General features: G+C 41.2%; 1 protein-coding gene across 1 annotated transcript in view; it reads right to left on the bottom strand.

The window, feature by feature from the left end:
- LAMA2 (laminin subunit alpha 2) overlaps nucleotides 1-23740 on the bottom strand; it is an 852154-nt gene that overhangs the window by 325538 nt on the left and 502876 nt on the right. Inside the window, exons 22-23 of the mRNA XM_075863715.1 lie at nucleotides 21959-22139; nucleotides 20457-20593 (exon numbers count right to left, since the gene is read on the bottom strand). Of these exons, the coding sequence (XP_075719830.1) occupies nucleotides 20457-20593; nucleotides 21959-22139 (318 nt within the window). The remainder of the gene's footprint in view (nucleotides 1-20456; nucleotides 20594-21958; nucleotides 22140-23740) is intronic.

The raw sequence follows: 23740 nt of genomic DNA, 5'->3' as shown, positions 1-23740 counted from the left end.
AGCGTATTCACACACGGACACTGGCTTGGCAAATGGCAATGAATGAGAATTTCAATCAGCCTCGCTGCAGTGCACTCAGGGAATGCTGGGCGTTGTAGTACTTCTAGGCTGCCTGTATGGCAAGTTGGATTGTTATCCTGTTAATAACGGCCAGGGATGAGCCCCTTTTAAAAGCGTATTCACACACGGACACTGGCTTGGCAAATGGCAATGAATGAGAATTTCAATCAGCCTCGCTGCAGTGCACTCAGGGAATGCTGGGCCTTGTAGTACTACTACTACCACTACTACAAAGGCTGCCTGTATTGCAAGTTGGATGCAATGGGGATGAGCCCCTTCTAAAAGCGTATTCACACACGGACACTGGCTTGGCAAATGGCAATGAATGAGAATTTCAATCAGCCTCGCTGCAGTGCACTCAGGGAATGCTGGGCCTTGTAGTACTACTAGGCTGCCTGTATGGCAAGTTGGATTGTTATTCCAGGGATGAGCCCCTTTTAAAAGCGTATTCACACACGGACACTGGCTTGGCAAATGGCAATGAATGAGAATTTCAATCAGCCTCGCTGCAGTGCACTCAGGGAATGCTGGGCCTTGTAGTACTACTACTACCACTACTACAAAGGCTGCCTGTATTGCAAGTTGGATGCAATGGGGATGAGCCCCTTCTAAAAGCGTATTCACACACGGACACTGGCTTGGCAAATGGCAATGAATGAGAATTTCAATCAGCCTCGCTGCAGTGCACTCAGGGAATGCTGGGCCTTGTAGTACTACTAGGCTGCCTGTATGGCAAGTTGGATTGTTATTCCAGGGATGAGCCCCTTTTAAAAGCGTATTCACACACGGACACTGGCTTGGCAAATGGCAATGAATGAGAATTTCAATCAGCCTCGCTGCAGTGCACTCAGGGAATGCTGGGCGTTGTAGTACTTCTAGGCTGCCTGTATGGCAAGTTGGATTGTTATTCCAGGGATGAGCCCCTTTTAAAAGCGTATTCACACACGGACACTGGCTTGGCAAATGGCAATGAATGAGAATTTCAATCAGCCTCGCTGCAGTGCACTCAGGGAATGCTGGGCCTTGTAGTACTACTAGGCTGCCTGTATGGCAAGTTGGATTGTTATTCCAGGGATGAGCCCCTTTTAAAAGCGTATTCACACACGGACACTGGCTTGGCAAATGGCAATGAATGAGAATTTCAATCAGCCTCGCTGCAGTGCACTCAGGGAATGCTGGGCCTTGTAGTACTACTAGGCTGCCTGTATGGCAAGTTGGATTGTTATTCCAGGGATGAGCCCCTTTTAAAAGCGTATTCACACACGGACACTGGCTTGGCAAATGGCAATGAATGAGAATTTCAATCAGCCTCGCTGCAGTGCACTCAGGGAATGCTGGGCCTTGTAGTACTACTACTACCACTACTACAAAGGCTGCCTGTATTGCAAGTTGGATGCAATGGGGATGAGCCCCTTCTAAAAGCGTATTCACACACGGACACTGGCTTGGCAAATGGCAATGAATGAGAATTTCAATCAGCCTCGCTGCAGTGCACTCAGGGAATGCTGGGCCTTGTAGTACTACTACCACTACTACAAAGGCTGCCTGTATTGCAAGTTGGATGCAATGGGGATGAGCCCCTTCTAAAAGCGTATTCACACACGGACACTGGCTTGGCAAATGGCAATGAATGAGAATTTCAATCAGCCTCGCTGCAGTGCACTCAGGGAATGCTGGGCCTTGTAGTACTACTAGGCTGCCTGTATGGCAAGTTGGATTGTTATTCCAGGGATGAGCCCCTTTTAAAAGCGTATTCACACACGGACACTGGCTTGGCAAATGGCAATGAATGAGAATTTCAATCAGCCTCGCTGCAGTGCACTCAGGGAATGCTGGGCCTTGTAGTACTACTAGGCTGCCTGTATGGCAAGTTGGATTGTTATTCCAGGGATGAGCCCCTTTTAAAAGCGTATTCACACACGGACACTGGCTTGGCAAATGGCAATGAATGAGAATTTCAATCAGCCTCGCTGCAGTGCACTCAGGGAATGCTGGGCCTTGTAGTACTACTACTACCACTACTACAAAGGCTGCCTGTATTGCAAGTTGGATGCAATGGGGATGAGCCCCTTCTAAAAGCGTATTCACACACGGACACTGGCTTGGCAAATGGCAATGAATGAGAATTTCAATCAGCCTCGCTGCAGTGCACTCAGGGAATGCTGGGCGTTGTAGTACTTCTAGGCTGCCTGTATGGCAAGTTGGATTGTTATCCTGTTAATAACGGCCAGGGATGAGCCCCTTTTAAAAGCGTATTCACACACGGACACTGGCTTGGCAAATGGCAATGAATGAGAATTTCAATCAGCCTCGCTGCAGTGCACTCAGGGAATGCTGGGCCTTGTAGTACTACTACTACCACTACTACAAAGGCTGCCTGTATTGCAAGTTGGATGCAATGGGGATGAGCCCCTTCTAAAAGCGTATTCACACACGGACACTGGCTTGGCAAATGGCAATGAATGAGAATTTCAATCAGCCTCGCTGCAGTGCACTCAGGGAATGCTGGGCCTTGTAGTACTACTAGGCTGCCTGTATGGCAAGTTGGATTGTTATTCCAGGGATGAGCCCCTTTTAAAAGCGTATTCACACACGGACACTGGCTTGGCAAATGGCAATGAATGAGAATTTCAATCAGCCTCGCTGCAGTGCACTCAGGGAATGCTGGGCGTTGTAGTACTTCTAGGCTGCCTGTATGGCAAGTTGGATTGTTATTCCAGGGATGAGCCCCTTTTAAAAGCGTATTCACACACGGACACTGGCTTGGCAAATGGCAATGAATGAGAATTTCAATCAGCCTCGCTGCAGTGCACTCAGGGAATGCTGGGCGTTGTAGTACTTCTAGGCTGCCTGTATGGCAAGTTGGATTGTTATCCTGTTAATAACGGCCAGGGATGAGCCCCTTTTAAAAGCGTATTCACACACGGACACTGGCTTGGCAAATGGCAATGAATGAGAATTTCAATCAGCCTCGCTGCAGTGCACTCAGGGAATGCTGGGCCTTGTAGTACTACTACTACCACTACTACAAAGGCTGCCTGTATTGCAAGTTGGATGCAATGGGGATGAGCCCCTTCTAAAAGCGTATTCACACACGGACACTGGCTTGGCAAATGGCAATGAATGAGAATTTCAATCAGCCTCGCTGCAGTGCACTCAGGGAATGCTGGGCGTTGTAGTACTTCTAGGCTGCCTGTATGGCAAGTTGGATTGTTATTCCAGGGATGAGCCCCTTTTAAAAGCGTATTCACACACGGACACTGGCTTGGCAAATGGCAATGAATGAGAATTTCAATCAGCCTCGCTGCAGTGCACTCAGGGAATGCTGGGCCTTATAGTACTACTAGGCTGCCTGTATTGCAAGTTGGATGCAACGGGGATGAGCCCCTTATAAAAGCGTATTCACACACTGGCTGAGTAGTGAGTAGTGGATGAGCCCCTTCGATTTCTGAATTCCTGCCTTTTAGATTCCTAAAGCTTTCCCTTACTGCACAGAGATGCTATTCCTACAGCTCCTGTCTGTAAAATGGCCGCTGAGCTCCGTGCATAGACTTTTATTGCAGGCTTGAGCCCGCCCCTATGCTGCCTCCCGATAGGCTGGGAGAGCCGTTTGCAAGGCATTATGGGGTAGCCTGATGTCAGGTGATCTTCTGTAATCCTCCATTTTAGATGTAACATGTGGCAGGCGCCAAAATGTAGCCGGGTTCGGTCAAAACGGGTTCGGCCGAACCCGGTAAAGTTCGGATTCGCTGCGAACCGAACTTTTCCTGAAGTTCGGACCGAAACCGGGTTCGGTTGTCCCGGTTCGCTCATCTCTAATTATGAACATATGTAGTGACATTTGTACTGGAATGATAATGGACTTATGTCACCTGTGTATACGCATTTTATTGTAAATTCCACTCTATGAACAAGACATCTGATAAAGCGCATCTACTTACAGAAAGCTAATAACTGAAGTCATATGATCATAGGACAGGTCACATACAAACATGAAGGTTAATTCACCCTTCACTCAGGCTGTACTACGGTATCACTTTCTATTATATAAAAATATGTGGATCCACTACTAAAAAGGGAGTGTGTATCGCCAGAAAGTGTTGATTTTGCCCAGTGAACCTCATATTTATGTATGTTTTGCTTCTGTACCTGTATTTTTAGGAATCGTGGAACGATTGTGGGACGCCTGCGAATACCTCTGCTTCTAGTACAGGATTTAGGGATGATCCTCAGGTAGCCCAGGTGATGCTGCTGGGCTCATTCCTCAGGTATATAAAGCTGCATTCAGTGCAGGTAAGTGTCAGAGCTTAGCAGTAAGCATTTTATTGATCTCCGTTAATCTGCCAATGTATCATACATAAACAAAATTATTTTGTTTCCTTAACCCCTTGAGTACCCAGCTCATTTTGGCATTGAGGACCAGACCCATTTTTTCAAATCTGACATGTATCACTTTATGTGGTAATAACTCTGGAATGCTTTTACCTATCCAATTGATTCTGAGATTATTTTCTCGTGACATGTTGTACTTTAGGTTAGTGCAAAAATTTGGTCGATAAATTCATTGCTTATTTGTGAAAAACACCAACATTTAGAGAAAATATGAAGAAATTATGATTTTTCCAATTTTAAATGTATCTGCTTGTAAAACAGATAGTAATACCACACAAAATAGTTACTAATTAACATTTCCCATATGTCTGCTTTATGTTTGCATCGTTTTTTGAACATCCTTTTATTTTTCTAGGACGTTACAAGGCTTAGAACTTTAGCAGCAATTTCTCATATTTTTAAGAAAATTTCAAAAAGCCATTTTTACAGGGGCCAGTTCAGTTCTGAAGAGGTTTTGAGTGCCCTATATATTAGAAACCCCCATAAAACACCCCATTTTGAAAACTGCACCCCTCAAAGTATCCAAAACAGCATTCAGAAAGTGTTTCAACCATTTAGGCGTTTTACAGGAATTAAAAAAAAGTAGAGCTGAAATTGTCAATTTTTTTTTTTTTTTTACAAAATTCATATGTAATACATTTTCTTCTGTACCACAGAAGGTTTTACCTGAGAAACGCAACTCAATATTTATTGCCCAGATTCTGCAGTTTTTAGAAATATCCCACATGTGGCCCTAGTGCGGTGATGGACTGAAACACCGGCCTCAGAAGCCAAGGAGCACCTCTTGGATTTTGGGGCCTCCTTTTTTCAGAATATATTTTAGGCACCATGTCAGGTTTGAAGAGGTCTTGTGGTGCCAAAACAGTGGAAACCCCCAAAAGTGACCCCCATTTTTTAAACTACACCCCTCAGGGAATTTATCTAGGGGTATAGTTAGCATTTTGACCCCACAGGTATTTTGCTATATTTTCTGGAGTTAGTCTGTGAAAATGAAAATCTACTTTTTTTCTGGAAAAACTTAAAAATTTCTAATTTTTGCAAGAAATAAAGGAGAGAAAGCACCCCAAAATTTGTAAAGCAATTTCTCGCGATTACGGAAATACCCCATATGTGGTAATAAACTGCTGTTTGGACCCACAGCAGGGCTCAGAAGGGAAGGACCCCCATTTGGATTTTGGAGCTCTGATTTTACTGGAATGGTTTTCAGTGCCGTGTCACGTTTGCAATGCCCTGGAGGGACCTAAACAGTGGAATCCCCCCAAAAGTTACCCCATTTTGGAAACTATACCCCTCAAGGAATTTTTCTAGTGGTTTAGTTAGCATTTTGACCCCACAGGTTTTTTGCTGAATTTATTGGAATTAGTCTGTGAAGATGAAAAGAGACTTTTTTTTGGAAAAAACACAGAATTTTCTAATTTTTATAAGGAATAAAGGGGAAAAAGCTCCTCAACATTTGTAAAGCAATTTCTCCTGATTACGGAAATACCCCATATGTGGTAATAAACTGCTGTTTGGACCCACGGCAGGGCTCAGAAGGGACGGAGCACCATTTGGATTTTGCAGCTCAGATTTTGCTGAATTGGTTTCTGGGGGCCATGTCGAATTTGCAGAGTCCCTGAAGTACCAGTACAGTAGAAATTCCCCAGATGTGATCCCAATTTGGAGACTATACCCCTGAAATTATTAAATTAGAGGTGTAGTGAGCATTTTGAGCCCTCGGGTGTTTTATAGATTTTATTAGAATTGGTATGTGAAAATGGAAAAACTTTTTTTTTCCAATAACCTGTAGATTTAGCTAAGAATTTTTAATTTCCACAAGGAATACAGGAGAAAAGACACCCCAAAATGTGTTACACAATTTCTCCTGATTACGGAAATACCCCATATGTGGTTGTAAACGGCTATTTGGACATACGGCAAGGGTCTAAACGGAAAAAGTGCAATTTCGTTTTTGGAGTGGAGATTTTACAAAATTTGTTTTTGACGCCATGTTGCATTGCGCTGAGGTACCAGTACAGTGAAAACTCCCGAGAAGTGACCCCATTTAGGAAACTAGACCCCTCAAGGAATTCATCTAGAAGTGTAGTGAGCATTTTGACCCCCAAAGGTTTTGCAGAAATTAGTGCACAGTGGATGTTGCAGATTGAAAATTGACATTTTCCACATATATGCTATTTCAGTGCCCAATGCGTTGGGCCCAGCTTGTACCACTGGAGACATACGCCCCATAAATTGTTAAGCGGTTCTCCAGAGTACGGTAATACCCCATATGTGGTCATAAACTACTGTTTGGGCACACTGCCAGGCCCAGAAGGAGCGCCATTTGGCTTTTGGAGCGCAGATTTTGCTTGGTAGTAGTTTTGTTTAGTGTTTTACTGGTGTTTCAGTTTATAATGTGGGGGCATATGTAAGCTGGGCGGAGTGTATCAGGGTATATGTAAGCTGTGTGGAGTACATCAGGGTATATGTAAGCTGGGCGGAGTACATCAGGGTATATGTAAACTGGGCGGAGTACATCAGGGTATATGTATGCTGTGCAGAGTACATCAGGGTATATGTAAGCTGGGCGGAGTACATCAGGGTATATGTAAGCTGGGCGGAGTACATCAGGGCATATGTAAGCTGGGCGGAGTACATCAGGGTATATGTAAGCTGGACGGAGTACATCAGGGTATATGTAAGCTGGACGGAGTACATCAGGGTATATGTAAGCTGGGCGGAGTACATTAGGGTATATGTAATCTGTGCGGAGTACATCAGGGTATATGTAAGCTGGGCGGAGTACATCAGGGTATATGTAAGCTGGGCGGAGTACATCAGGGTATATGTAAGCTGGGTGGAGTACATCAGGGTATATGTAAGCTGGGCGGAGTACATCAGGGTATATGTAAACTGGGCGGAGTACATCAGGGTATATGTAAGCTGTGCAGAGTACATCAGGGTATATGTAAGCTGGGCGGAGTACATCAGGGTATATGTAAGCTGGGCGGAGTACATCAGGGCATATGTAAGCTGGGCGGAGTACATCAGGGTATATGTAAGCTGGACGGAGTACATCAGGGTATATGTAAGCTGGGCGGAGTACATCAGGGTATATGTAGGCGGGGCGGAGTTCATCAGGGTATTTGTAAACTGGGCGGAGTGCAACAGGTCATAATAGGATGATGTAATAATGGGGAGAATGAATAATAAAATTAATTATCCCTGGATAGTGACGTACGCTTTGAACCAATCCTTCATGCACAGGCTGGATTATTGGGTGCGGGAGTCGCACTTCTAAAGGGTGTCTGTGGTGTTGTACAAAACATCCGCACTCCTCCAGTATTGCCTAATCTTTGACTTCTTCACTAGCCACTTATGTAGCACAGACCCCAAATTGTCATAGTTTCCGCTGCATTTACAGGGTCTACCAGTGGGGGCTGCAAATGATGACGTGGGGTTTTAGGTGAAGAACTGCTGCACACATAAATTAGTCTGGGCCGTCGTTTTGCATAATTGCGTTCCAAGAGTCATAACTTTTTCTTTTTCCGTTGACGAGCTGTGTGAGTGCTTGATTTTCATGGGACGAGCTGTCGTTTTTATTAGTATCATTTTGGGTACATGCGATAATTTGATCAGTTTTTATTCCATTTTTTCTGAGGTGAGGAGACCAAATACCAGAAATTCTTTCACTATTTTTTTTATCATTTTTTACTGGCGTTCTCTGTGCAGTATAAACACCATGTTTACTGTATTCTGAGGTTTGATACGATTATGGCAATACCAAATTTATATAGTTTTTATATATTTTACTACTTTTACAAAATAAAAACACTTTTTCCTAAATAAAATGTTTTAGTGTCACCATGCCCTGAGAGCCATAACTTTTTAATTTTTTTGTTGACGGAGCTTTGTGAGGGCTTGTTTTTTGCGTGACACACTGTCGTTTTTATTGGTACCATGTTTGGCTACGCGCGACTTTTTGATCACTTTTTATTCCATTTTTTTGGAAACAACGTGACCAAAAAAGGAAATTCTGCCATTGTTTTTTATGGTATTTTTTTTACGGTGTTCACCGTGCGGGATAAATAATATGATATTTTTTTAGGCCAGGCCAATACGAACGCGACGATACCTATTATGTCTAGTTTTTGTCTTTTTTTTTATTTATTTTCTAATTATAAAGGGCTTGATCAGGGAAACAAGGCGATTATTGTTTTTATTACGTAAAACTTTTATTTATTTATTTATCTAAAACTTTTTTTTAACTTTTTTTCACTTTTTATTTTACACATACTAGGGGACTGGAAGATCTGATCTTCTGATCCCCTGTACAATACACTTCACTACTTATGTATGTACTTGTGTAGTGCAGTGTATTGTAACTGTCACTTTACAACTAACAATTGAACCTATTACGTCCTGCCTTGGGCCGTTGCTAGGCTTCCTGGTTGCCATTGCAACCATCAGAACCCCGCAATTTTTCACGGGGGGGGCAATGGGGTGCAGAGGGAGCCCCCTCCCTCTGTATCAATCACTTAAATGCCGCTGTCGCTATTGACAGCGGCATTTAAGGGGTTAAACTACAGCGATCGGAGAGGACAGTGATCGCTGTAGTTGCAGTGGGATGTCGGCTGTATATTACAGCCGACATCCGATGAAGATGGAGCGAGCACAGCTCCTGTGCCCGCTTCATCCTCAGGGCGTTACTATATGCCCATTTTCAGGAAGGGGTTAATAAAAATAGTGTTTTTTATTTTTACAGCGCTTTCTCTGATCTCCTCACGGATCTCACAGAAATGAGGAGATCAGAGAAAGTGACAGGAGCTTTCTCCTGCAGACGACGTCACAGACGGCTGTGATTTGTCAGTCTTCAGAGACTGACCAATCACAGCAATCGCCGGCATTGGGGACTGCTAATTGGTCCCCAGGCCGGTAGCAGAGACGGTTAGCTGTCAATGACAGCTGCCGCCGCTGTTATGTCACTATGTGATTTCACATAGTGACAGTTTATTCCTTCTCCGCAATAGTACTGCGAAGGTACGCTGGAATAAGCGGCCAGCGACGTACTATTACGGCGAAGGTACGCAAGGGGTTAAGATCCCAGGGGCTCCTGCATACAGTATAGGAGGGGTAATCTGTTCAACCCTCAGTTATCTCCCAGATTGGAAGGTGTTTTATTTTATTTTCCCTTGGGCCATTGTGTTGTGCACTGAAATCTCCTTAACATTGTTAACTCTTTTGTTTTGATTTACTTTGGAGACAGACAATTTTAGTTTTCTCATTTTCGTTTTTCCGTCTTCACATTCTAAGAGCTATAATGTTTTTAATTTTCCGTAAACATAGCCATATGAGGGCTCGTTTTTTGTGGGATGAATTGTCATTTTGAATGGCACCTTTAATGTACCATCGAATGTACTAAAAAGTTGTTTTTTAAAAAACATTGTGGGGTGAAATACAAAAAAAACAGCTTGTTTTTTGTTTAGTTTTTATAGCGTTCACTGTGCGGTAGAAATTAAATGTTAACTTTATTCTGCTGCTAATATGATTACGGGCGGCAATACTCAATTTTTATAGTTTTCTTATGATGTACTACTTTTACAAAGAAAAACTTTTTTTTTTGTCGCCATATTCTGAGAGCCATAACTTTTGTATTTTTCCTTCGGTGGAGCAGAGTGGGGGCTTGATTTTTGCGGGGGGAGCTGTGGATTTTATTGGAACATTTTATGCCATTTTTATCACTTTATTTCATTTGTTTTTGGGAGGCGAGGGGACCAAAAAATAGCAGTGCTTGCATGATATTTTTTGTCCTATAGCATTCATCCGGCGGGTTAAAGAGGCTCTGTCACTAGTTTATAAGTACCCTATCTCCTACCTAATCTGCTGTAATGTAGATAACAACAGTCTTTTGTTTGTTTTTTTAAATCGTTTAATTTTGACGGACTTATGACTATTTCTCGTTTTATGCTAATTTCTTCTAAATGCCCAACTGGGAGCTTTTTTTACTTTTGAGCAAGTGGGCATTGTAAAGAGAAATATATGATGTTGACCAATCAGCGTCATACACTTCTCCCCATTCATGTTCAGCTGTACTCACAGCACAGCTTGATCTCGCGAGATCACGCTGTGCTGTCACTCCCACATTAACTTTATCGGACTGTAGGGAGAATAAAAAGACATCACCTCCAGCCAGGAGGCGGTGTCTTTCATTCTTCCGACACTCCAGTAAAGTTACTTACTCCCACATTAACTTTACCGGAGTGTCGGGGGAATAAAAAGACATCACCTCCAGCCAGGAGGCAGTGTCTTTCATTCTTCCGACACTCCGGTAAAGTTACTTACTCCCACATTAACTTTACCGGAGTGTCATGAGAATGAAAAGACATCGCCTCCAGCCAGGAGATTTGTTGTGTTACCCATGTTAGTGTTTGCAAATGGTCCCTTAGTGTTTTCCAGTTCCCAGTGTTCCCATTACTGCTAACTGTATCCTGTATCCCGTGCTACCTTGTTCCTGTGCCATAGAGAGTTGGAGTCGTATTGTGTCGTATACTACGCCTTATGTATTTCACCATGCCTGGTGTCTGCCTGCTGCCAAGGTCCCATCCGAGCCTGCCATCACTACTGTCTGTAAGTACTCTTATTTGAACTATTGACTTTTCCTTGGTACCCTGTTTGGCCAGCTGCTATGCCGCTACAGCGGTATGGCCTACTGAGTCCACACACCCATCGTGACAGTTCCAAACCTCCCCTGGCATTAACATCAGCACAAAAACTGTGCCCTGGGAACTTCGTTGCATGGTTTTCCATGGCCAAGCAGCTGCATGCAACCCTTACATCACCAAGCACAATGCCAAGCGTCTCATGAAGTGGTGTAAAGCATGCCACCACAAGACTCTGGAGTGTTCTGTGGAGTGACGAATCACGCTTCTCTATCTGGCAGTCTGATACATGAGACTAGGTTTGGTGACTGCTAGGTTACCTGCCTGACTTCATTGTGCCAACTGTAACGTTTGGTGGAGGAGAGATAATGCTATAGGATTGTTTTTCATGGTTTGACCTAGTCCCCTTAGTTCCAGTGAAGGGAAATCTTAATGCTTCAGCATACCAAGATATTTTGGACAATTGTATGCCTCCAACTTGGTGGGAACAGTTTAGGGAAGGCCCTTTTCTATTCTTGCATGACTAGTGCCCCAATGCACAAAGCAAGGTCCATAAAAGCATGTTTGGGTGAATTTGGTGTGGAACTTGTCTGGACGGATAGAGCCCTGACCTCAACCCAACCGAACACCTTTGAACTAGAACAGAGATTGTGAGCCAGGCCCTCTCATACAACATTAGTGTCTGACCTCACAATTGCTCTTCTGTGGCAAAAATGCCCACAGACACACTCCAAAATCTTGTAGAAACCTTTGCCAGAAGAGTGGAAGCTGTTTCAGCTGCAACGGGGGTCCAACTCCATATTAATGTCTATGTATTTATAATTGGATGTCATAAAGCTCCTGTAGGTGTAATGTGCAGGTGTCCCAATACTTTTGTCCATGTAGTGTATTAACATATATATATTTTTTATTTTATTTTTATTTTTATATTAAACAGTCCGCTTCTCGGTCTCTGAATCCCTCGTGATGAAGGAGGGGCTGGCTAAGCTGATAAATTGGAACAGAAAGCCAGCCCCTTCATGTGGTCAGTGGCGTTTATTTTTATTTTTTTCACATAGGCTTCTCTTTAGGACTTTCCAAAACGCCATAAAGAGCATGTACAAAATGACACTGAATAAAAAACGCCACTAAAACTCCATAAAAAATGCTGTAATATTTTTAAAAAATACTGGCGTTTAAATGTTTTTATTAGTTATGCAGTTTAAAACTCCACAAAAAAAACTATTTGGGTGGTATTTTTCACTGCGGTTTTTTTGCCCAAAAATTCTGCAGTGAGATGTTACTATAAAGTTTATAATAAAATATTGTAAAGCTTACATACACAGCATATAGGTTTGTGGTGTTTTTGTAGCGCTGTTGTGCTCAGTGGCTATTTTTTTTTTTTCAAAAAGGCATGCTGTAGGTTTCTATAAAACTTCAAAAACGGCCAAAAAAATGCATGTTTAAAATGTTAGAAAATAAAAACCCCACTAAAAATGCTTGAAATTTATGGCATTTTTTACAAGTGCTTAAAAAGACTAAGGCCTCATGCCCACTTCAGTTTTTTCCTTCAGGGTGCTATCCGTTTTTGTCACTGATAGCACCCTGAACCCATTCATTTCAATGGCCCCATGCACACTTCAGTTATTTAAACGGACCCGTTGTTCCGTTCCGTGCAAAGTAGAGCATGTCCTACTTTGCTCAGTGATTCAGTGACCGTGTGGCCCATAGAAGTCAATGGGTCAGTGAAAAAAACGGATGGCACACGGAAGGCTTCCGTGTGCCGTCCGTTTTTGACGGATCCGTTGCCATAGCAACGGCTGGGTGGGCAAAAGTTCACAGACTCACAGACTACAGTAAACATTCATTCCTGAAGATAGGCTCATATTTTCACTCCAAAACACCCAAAAAACCAAAGTAAGCCAAGCAGAGTAATCTCAAACTGTTCTCTATGCTCTGAAAGCTACAGAAAACAGCACCAAAAACTTCTTGTAAACTTTCTATGGGTGTTTCCTGGGACATGTGACAGGTTCAAATGAAGTTCACATCCGTTTTTTAAACGGAAAAACGGAAGCCAAACGGAAGCAAAACGTCCGTGTAAAACGGAAACACGGAACGGAAACGGAGTGCACACGGAAACAAAAACGAACACACGGATCCGTCAAAAACGGCCGAGAAAACGGTGATGGAAATGTGCATGAGGCCTTACAAATAGTCTGTGTGAAGGAGGCCTATGGACAATTAGAATAAAAAATAGCAAGTCACATCCCTACCGATCTGATATTAATGACTTATCCTAAGGATAGGTCAATAATATAACACCTTTAACCCCTTAATGACCAGCCTATTTTAAACCTTAATGACCAAGCCATTTTTTACGTTTTTCCATCGTCGCAGTCCAAGAGCTATAACCTTTTTATTTTTGCGTCGACATAGCTGTATAAGGTCTTGTTTTTTGCGGGACAAGTTGTATTTTTTAATAGCACCATTATGGGGGACATATTATTTATTGATTAACTTTTATTAACTTTTTTTGGGGGGGGAATGGAAAAAAACCTGAAATTTCGCTACTCTTTTTCGCGTCTTAAATCTACGCCGTTTACCGTGTGATATAAATAACACAATAACTTTATTCAGCGGGTTGTTACGATTGCAACAATACCAAATTTATATAGTTTTTGTATGTTTTACTACTTTTACACAGTAAAAAATGCTTTTTTTTCAAAATTATTTGTTTTTGTGTCTCCATATTTGAAGAGCCGTAAAGTTTTCATTTTTTCGCCGATGCGGTTGTGTGAGGGCTTTTTTTTTGCGGGAAGACTTGTAGTTTTTATTGGTACCATTTTGGAGTAGATGCGACTTTTTGATCACTTTTTATCACATTTTTTTTAAGACAGGATTCACAGAAAACAGCATAGTTTCCTATTAAAAATATTTACGCCGTTCACCGTGCAGGTTAAATAATGTAATAGATTTATAGTCGGTCGTTACGGACGCGGCGATACCAAATATGTGTAACTTTTTTACTTTATTTTGTTTTTTTAATAGTAAAGCATTTTGTAAGGGGAAAAGCTGGGTTTTTCATTTTTTTCACATTTTTTTTTAAATTAACTTTATTAAACTTTTTTTTAACTTTTTTACTAGTCCCACTAGGGGACTTTAATATACGATTCTCCGAACGCTATTATAATACACTGCAATACTTTTGTATTGCAGTGTATTACTGCCTGTCCATTTAAAATGGACAGGCATCTGCTAGGTCATGCCTCCGGCATGATCTAGCAGGCATTCGCTCCGGGCAGACCTGGGGGCCTTTATTAGGCCCCTGGCTGCCATTAGAGACACATACACTCGGCGATCGTATCGCTGGGTGTCGGTGGGAGAGAGAGGGAGCTCCCTCCCTCTCTCCAAAACCACTCAGATGGGGTGCACGCTATTGTGCACCGCATCGGAGGGGTTAAACGGGTGAGATCGATACTAATATCGATCTCACCCTGCAGAGCAGGGACACCCCCTGCCCTCAACTGCCTCTGGCAGCTGAGAGCAGGGAGATTTGACGCTCCCTGCTCTGTTTACTTTATTCTGATGCAGTGCCGTAAAAAGGCATATGCATCAGAATAAAGCCCGTTAGTGGCCGCCGTTAAAAGGCGTATTGGCGGTCACTAACAGGTTAAACGTCTATGGAAAAATTAAAGCTGCACTGTAATTGGTTGGTTGCTGTGGACAACAAACCCAGTTTTTCTGGTAGACCGGTTTTTATATGTGAGATCTAGCAGAGGGAATTTATTATCCTTTCTATGTAAGAATGCGCCAGAAATTTGACTTTTGAGTAGCAGAAGTGGCCTTCAGTAGCTCGACAAATTCACTAAAATATACACAATTATGGTGCAAATCTCTTCCAGCTCGTAAATGCAGATTGACTTATAGGAACACGGACAGCCAGAGATTCACCTAATTCATTAAGAGGCATGCACCTCTTATTAAATTAGGAACATCTTACTCCAGCTATCTGAAATTCTTAGGCCTCAAGCACACTTCAGTGCTTTTCTTCAGTGTGCTATCTGATTTTTTAATGGAGCACACACTGACACATTAATTTCTATGGGGCCATGCACACTTCCGTTACTTTTGCTGATCCATGTGTCCGTTCTACAAATTATAGAACAAGTCCTACTCCTGTCCGTTTCTGCGGATCAGTCTTGGCCATTCTATTCATTGGTCTGTTGAAACTACAGATCGTACACGGAAGTCATCCGTCTGCGGTACGTGTTTTGCGGATCCATGATTTGCGGCCGTATAAAGGGCCACGGATGTGTGCTTGAGGCCTTAATAAATCTGCCCCAATGTGATTTCAAAACATCATATTCAACTAATAACTACCAGTACATATTTTGGCCATGGAGTTTTCAACAACCAAAACATTTATTAAAGAGACACAAAAAAAAAACATAGTTCTTTTTAAACTCCTGGCAGGAGATGAGTACAACAGCAACATTGGAAGTTCAACAAAAAACTAAAAAAGTATAAAACTTGGCCTCAAATGCAGCAAAAAAACTTTAGAAAAAAGCAAAGTGGGTAGGTATGTCATCAAATACAAGACTTACAACTAGCAAAAATAACAAAGATAAAAAAACAATGAATACAAAACCAAAGTTTTAATACAAATGAACATAACCAGAAATGTTCATATGTATAAACTCAAATATGTAAAAATAAGGATAATACACTAAAATTATAAAGGGCTGACAGGCTGTAGAGCTGCTAAAACTCTTGCATTAAGGCTCTGTTCACATCTGCGTTGGGGTCCCGTTCTGACGTTCCGTCTTAGGTTTCCCTCATAACGGGACCCCCCGAGCAGACACAAACTGACACCGACCAAAACCAGAGGGTTCCGTCTCCATCACCATTGATTTCAATGGTGACGGAGCAGCTGCCCCTGGTTTCCGTTTGTCTCTTTTGTGCACCGAATCAGTCGTTTTTCCGGAAGCAATAGCGTAGTCGACTACGCTATTGCTTCCGGCAAAACGACGGGTCCAGTTCACAAAAGAGGCAAACGGAAACCAGGGGCATCGGCTCTGTCACCATTGAAATCAATGGTGATGGAGACGGAACCCTCTGTTTTCCGTCGGTGTCAATTTTTGTCTGCTCGGGGTCCCGTTCTGACAGAAACCTCTGACAGAACATCAGAACGGGACCCCAACGCAGATGTGAACAGAGACTAAGAATGTAACTTTATGAGTTCTCACCAGCCTTCACGAGCGTTCCAGTAACAACCATGTAGAAAAATGACTTGCAAACATCACAAACTATGAGCTGCAGTCTATATATCATTAGTAATTTAAAGGAAGTGTTTCCCTGGGATATTACTGTCATGCAGATATGATATTTTGTAAATTGAAAACAAAATTCTGCATAATGTTTGAGAGTACAGAGGAATATTAAAAGGCAGATCTTATACATAATTAAAAGGAGCTCTCGGAATAAACTAGCATAATTGTTTAATTTGTTTACACGCTCAAATCTCCCAGCACTTCCCAAAATGCAGAAGCGCATCTTATTTCTTAAATATTTAGGGGTCTGTTTAACATTAAAATTACGCTTTCGAGCTGACATAGTTTAAATCTCATACATATCTAACATAGATAATATGTCATGTATTCACTTCTATCTACAATATAGAGAACGTGAGGAAATGTTGAAATCCCTGATGCATAGCAATAGCAGATGAAGAACAAAATCACGGACTGCAGTTGGGATTTGGTAAGCTATTTACATTTAAATGAGAGGACATCATTTTATAATGTCGTAACAAATCCTACAGAGACTATTGTAATTCTAAGTATGGGTGGAACAAGCTTACTGGTATGTGTTAACAAGCTACACTGTGCTGAGTGAAGCTGCAATGTGAAGCCATTATTAGGGTATATTCACATGTGTATATAACCTATAGATTTTCGGGTACAATTAACACAAAAAAGTGTGGCGGAGAAAATATACATTTTATTAACATATATCACAAACAATTAAAAATGAGTCATACAGAGCATGAAAAATAAAAACGTTCAAAAATCGCAGGGAGCACAGGTACAAAGAAAATGGGGACACAGTCCAGTGAGTGTAGCAACCAGACTAATTACATTGTTGTATGGTCTACACAGAGATCCAAACTGGTGTTTTGTAACAGGCAACAATGTACAATGACACTAATGTAAAGTGATGAACAATATGCAAGTCTGTAGCCAAACTCCAATCACCCATATAACTGCTTGAAAAGCTAGAGAGTAAAGGTAAATGTTGCTTAAAAGTAGATGTTATAGTAAACAGAAGCAGCATGGGAGAAATGAGTTGAATAACAAACCCATGATACTGATGGTGTCCCTGCGATGAGAGACCGTCAAACCTGACGCGCGTTTCGGCGGGATGCCTTCGTCCGGGGGTCCTTTGTACCTGTGCTCCCTGCGATTTTTGAACGTTTTTATTTTTCATGCTCTGTATGACTCATTTTTAATTGTTTGTGATATATGTTAATAAAATGTATATTTTCTCCGCCACACTTTTTTGTGTTAATTGTACCCGAAAATCTATAGGTTATATATTAGTCATTGAGGGTCAATGCACCAAGTCAATTTGGTTTTACATATAGATCTTGTCTTAAATATAGCACTGTCTGCTACACTGCGTTACATTCTTTAGCAAGATCGCTTCCTGTCTGTACCAATAGGTGTTTTATATTCACATGTGGCAGATTTGTTGCCGAAATTTCTGTGACTGAAAATCATTTCTATACATCTGAATGGCGCAGTTTCTGCAACAGGTGCATGGATTTCTGCAAGTTTCATTTACATGCTAATTTTTCAATAAATCTGCGTTCATACAGCGTGGATTTGAAATCCACGTCATGGAAAAAAAAGTAGTGACGTGTGACTTCTTCACATGGGTTCTGCGATGAAACCACGTTGGGTAGCTAAATGCGGATTAGCCCCATTAGCAGGGTCAGACTGGCACACCAGTGTACCAGAGGATCCTCCGGTGGGCCCATACTCTAACCCAATAATGGGTCCCAAAATTTCTAACAGAAGACAACACCATTTGAAGCTGACTTGGGAGCCAAGCACTTGCCACTAGGGTCTATTTATTATAGGTGATTAAATAAAATAACCTATGAGACCTTATTGACGATATGTCCTATGCATAAAAAGATAAAAGGTGGATGTGCACGTATTCTGTAGAGATGGTGGGTGGGCAATCAGAATCATTACCTCTGGTGGACCCAAGGGACCCCAGTTCGATGTTATCCATTAGCCTTGGATTTCTGCAGCTAATTTTCTAGTCACGTTTACCTACCCTTAGAAGATAATCCCATATAATTACATACCAGCTCCCCTACCTTAAACCACATGATAGCCATGGTGACCTGAGCATTGATGGTAGGTAATATGAATCTCAATGTTTAGCTCTCCAACTCAAGATTTTGTTTACAGAATTCAAATATATGAAAACATTTTTTAATTGTTCCTTGGTTTGTCCTTAAAAAGTATTATAAAGTTCTGTATTCTGAGCTCTTGATTACCCACTTCTGTTCCCAAAATGTCTCTTTTGTGAGTCCATTTATTTCAATGGGCAAAATGTTATACTTTGTTTTCATTGTGGCAGTGCTGCGGGAGAACTGAATAGTTGCTGTCAAGTTCCCTCACAAATTACAGCTGATCGCTGGGGTATAGGCATCAAAAAACCGTGTAAGCAACTTATTTTCAAGTACACCTTATAACAAAAAGGGATTGTCCAAAGCAGACAACCCTATTATAGGGGTATTCCCATCATAAACGTTTATGGCATATCCAAAGGATATATCATAAATGTCTGATAGGTGTGAGTTCCAGAGAGGTAAGCCTTACCTATATGCACAATGGGGGTCCTCCAAGCCGACTCTTTACCCTGTCCCACTTCTAATAAAACCCTCACCTACGAGTGTGTGAATAACCCTTTAAAGGTGGTTTTTCTTAGGATAAGCAATCAATATCTGATCAGTGGGGGTCCAACTCCTGGTCACCCTGCCGATCAGCTAAATGTAGGGGCCATGGCACCTCCTCTTTATTTCTTAACACAGGCAAAGAGCTCTGTGCACATTATGTTTACTGTTCTAGCCACAGTATCTCCAGTATCAGTCGCTATGTCCCATTCAGCACAACCTTCTCCATGATACTAAGGGTATGTTCACACGCAGTAGCAAAATACGCCTGAAATTACGGAGCTGTTTTCAGGCGAAAACAGCTCCTGAATTTCAGACGTTTTTGCAAGTACTCACGTTTTTCGCTGCGTCTTTTCCGGAGCTGTTTTTCAATGGAGTCAATGAAAAACGGCTCCAAAAACGGCCCAAGAAGTGACATGCACTTCTTTGACACGGGCGTCATTTTACGCGCCCTCTTTTGACAGCGATGCGTAAAATAACACCTCGTCTGAACGGAACATCGTAAAACCCATTGAAAGCAATGGGCAGATGTTTGTAGGCGTAATGGAGCTGTTTTTTCAGGCGTAATTCGAGATGTAAAATGCCCGAATTACGCCTGAAAACAGTGCGTGTGAACATACCCTAACACTTCTGCCGCAGGAAGGAATTTAAAGGCGATGTACAACTTTGAGGGCATTTTTGTTTGAATGAATAGATGTCAGTGTGATTAGTGTAACTTTGTAATTAGTCTTTATTAAAAATTAATTCTACTTTTGAAGATACAACTGTTCTGTATTCTCTATACAGAACAGCTATATCATTCGTTTTACACTGAATTCGTCAATCCCGAAGACTTGACGGGTCCAGTGTCGGCGGGCTGACACTCAGGATCCACCTGTAAATTATTGCATCTAAGTTCTGTATAGAAAATATAGAGCAGCTGCATCTCCAAAAGTAAAATATTTTTTTTAATAAAGACTAATTTCGAAGTTACACTAATCACACTGACTAATCTATTTAGAAAAATAAAATAAAATGCCCACAAAGGTGTCCGAAGCATGTCTTCCTAGGTGCGATTTGTGATTGATCAATTCTGCTAAGACAGAAACTTCATGCCCTAGGACAGTGGGATTCTCCTGAATCTTGGAAGGTATGCTCTAGTAGTTTTATTCCAATGAATAGAATAAATATTCTACTAGCAAAAGTATGATATATCATAATTATAAACCTTGCCTATGTAGCAAAAAGATTATGTAGTAAAGTCAATGAAGTTCCAGGACGAATAACATTCAATTATATGAAACATCTCCTACATCAAACTCCCAGTGGCAAGAAACTAATCAGCTGAGGCATTGACTATCACACCTTGATGTTTGTTACCCTGTAATAACATTGGCTACCTGTTATTTACACCACTGAGAGAGTATTGATTTGCTAACCTTGCATCCAGTGACAATGCTGTATCCCCAGTGATTTGGTGCACACTTGTCACACTGCTCTCCGATGGTGTTGGGAGGACAAATGCACTGACCAGTTTCTTCATCGCAATTATTCCCAACATGAGCACAATCGCAAGCTTCATGACAGAAAAAGAAAAACATATATTACAGAACATCAGAGATGAATTATAAACGTTAAAACCTATTGTTTGACTTTATACATCCTGCTATTATATTATCTATTATATAATTATGTGGTATTAGATATACTCTATATACATTTTTTCACTAGTTTAATAAACTTTGATATTCAGAGTAATTTTATATGGGGAAACGGGGAATCTTTTTTTGGAATTGTTCATTTAATTCAATAAATCAAAGCACACCCCTGATTTGATAAGGCTGGATTTTCATGATTTTGGCTGTGTTTTTCAAAGCGTTTTATGTAAAGAAAAATTGCCCAAAGGCGCTGAGACCGGATGTTAATTTAAAGTTTATAGCAAAATATGGGAGTTATTACATATGGAGTAGGGTCTGAGTGTAAACACTGTGGAATTTCAACCTGATTTTCTGTGCGGAGATTCCACAAGAGAATTTGACATGCTGCAGATTGAGAATCTGCAGCGCAAGTCAATCTCCGCACTTCTTTTCTGCATATTTTTTCCGCAGCGTATGGATAAGATTTGTTAGGATGTCAAACACGTTGCTGCTACTGTAATACGCTGCAGATTTTCCACGATAAACAAGTGGGATTTTTGTCGAGCGGAATTCCGCTTGTTACAGTGAAGTGTTGGCTTTATCATACAGTGGACACCACCGTCAGCCTGTGAGCCCTCTCCATACTTACTCTACCCATCTATGACATAAATATATGTCAAACGTTGGGAAGGGGTTAATTTAAATATTATGGGTGAAATAGACAACACCCTGAATAAGTGTATTTGTGGTGGTGAAGTGGGGGTGGCACCCCATACAGTGCTTGAAGAGGCCACCACAACTTTAAAGTGATATACCCTAAACGACGGATAGATGCGGATACCACCTCTGGGACCCGCAACTATCTCTAGAACGGGGCCCCCTAAACGCTATTCTGCCTTTCTCGGCTACGGAGAGCCGGCTCCCGAGAGCTTGCTGTGCTACGCTGTTTCAGTAACACCCATAGAAGTGAATGACAGTTATGGAAGCAGCATAGCTGCCATGCTACAATGCTTCTGTAACTGCCATTTACCTCTATGGGAGTTATGGAAACAGCGTAGCACAGCAAGCTTTGTTGTTTTCGTAACTCCCGACTATCTAATCAGGAAGTGGCAGGAGATTGGATTACAAGTAGATCTGTAAAATTGGACTTTGCAGCTTTAGAATTTTGGAAAAGAGACCCATCTTGGAGTGACAGTAATAAGCCTATCCCTTCAACCATGGCAGAGCAGGGGTAGATACTGTTTCAGAGTCTGGAATTAATAAAAGAGTTTTATTGACAGGAAAGAGAGAAGTTTGTTACATACGGGTACAACCGCCTTCTTGGAAGTCATAAAATCCACGAGTACATCGGTCACATTTATCGGCTGTTACTCCTGGCTGACACCGACATTGACCAGTCTCATCACAGTCAAATGACTTGGATCCAAAAGAATTGCAGTTACAGGGAACGCATCCCTGTGCATAAACAGGACCATATGTTCGTGGCTAAAATAGGGTAAGCAATAGTAAAAAAAATATTATTCAATAGTACAGCATATAAATAACCACAGTTTGTATTTGTAGTTTTCACAAAAGTGTATTTTGGTGGTCTATTCTTGTTTTGACTTGTGCAAACACTTAAGATGTCTGCCCCCCACAGACCAGCTGAACATGAGGGGTATCATGCTGGAAGCATTACTATGATTAACTGTTATTGCTGAACGCTACTGTATCATTTTTATTTTAGAGAAAATGATCGGCTCCCATTGAAATCATTGTCTGCCCATTACGTTTAATGGTGGTAAACTATCCTCCAGAGCTGAGATCTTCACTTCATAACATGGCTTTTGACCTTAATAGTGGTAAATCCAAGTGATGGACCCCCTCTACCAGGTCACCCTGCCCGGACCGGATACATAAAATTCAACAAACATTCTCAAAAAGACATTCTCAAAAAGCATGCATGAGTAAGCAAGTTTAGTTGATGAAAATAATATCTGAAATACATAATTGCTGTTTAATCATTCTGTATAGAAGGGGCTCACATTCTCATATACAAATGTTTTACCTTTAGGTAAATACGGCTCAAATAACATGGCAATAAAAAGTGCTGTAACTGCTTAATAAAAATCCTGTTAAAATTTGTTTTCTGAGAGTTCATCCTTGGAATCAGTTCTCCATAGTAGGCTATTGTTTATCTATACAAGCTTCCTTTGATGTGTAATAAGTCTATGCAGATATCTACAGTATATACAGTATATTCTCTCCATTGAGTAGACTGTATAAATAAACATATATAAACCTTACCAACCTATCTACATGTGGAAGGTCAAGTCTCAGGAATTTAATTTTTACCCAGTATATATTAGATTTTTTTTTTTACTTGGGCCTAATTTACAAAAAAAGGCATAGAATCAGGCCTTTATATATATATATATATATATATATATATATATATATATATATATATATATATACTGTATAGTATATTATTTTTGCACTGTATGTTGGTGGTGGCACTGTATAGCATTGTTATTGAGACACTGTATGGCAGTTTTATTTTGTCACCATATGGCACTGATATGTAGGTAGCACACTGTATAACACTGATACATAGGCACTATATGGAATATTAATTTGTACAATGTGTAGGAAAGTACAACATAAGGGGGGGACAACAACAAAAAGTAACACACAGGTCACCATGCAACATAAAGCCAGTACTATTTCTAATTCCTGTTAGGCCCAAGCGCCAGATTGATTTTACGCACTGTGATTATCGTACTTTGCCAACCCTATAGATATCAGTGTGATATATGCGATCTACTGTGATCACAAAGTGAGAATATTGCACGTGCAAAAAAACGCGGGTAAGTCTGGGATTCATATTTAACAAATGCACTAGGGGGAGAACATGGTGACAAGTTAAATTAAAAAACACATGCCCACACAACACTACACTTATCTGTAATGTATCAACAAGTATATAGATGTGATAATAATGCAGTTATTTCTCAAAATAAAGGAAAAAAACTGTTATTTGCTGTGCGACAAATTAAACTCCATTCTACTCCACTCCATGCATTAAAGGAGTGCACCGCCAATTA

The sequence above is a fragment of the Rhinoderma darwinii genome, chromosome 4 (assembly GCF_050947455.1).
Source record: "Rhinoderma darwinii isolate aRhiDar2 chromosome 4, aRhiDar2.hap1, whole genome shotgun sequence".
Lineage (NCBI taxonomy): Eukaryota > Metazoa > Chordata > Amphibia > Anura > Rhinodermatidae > Rhinoderma > Rhinoderma darwinii.
This window is presented reverse-complemented; position numbering and strand designations above follow the sequence as displayed.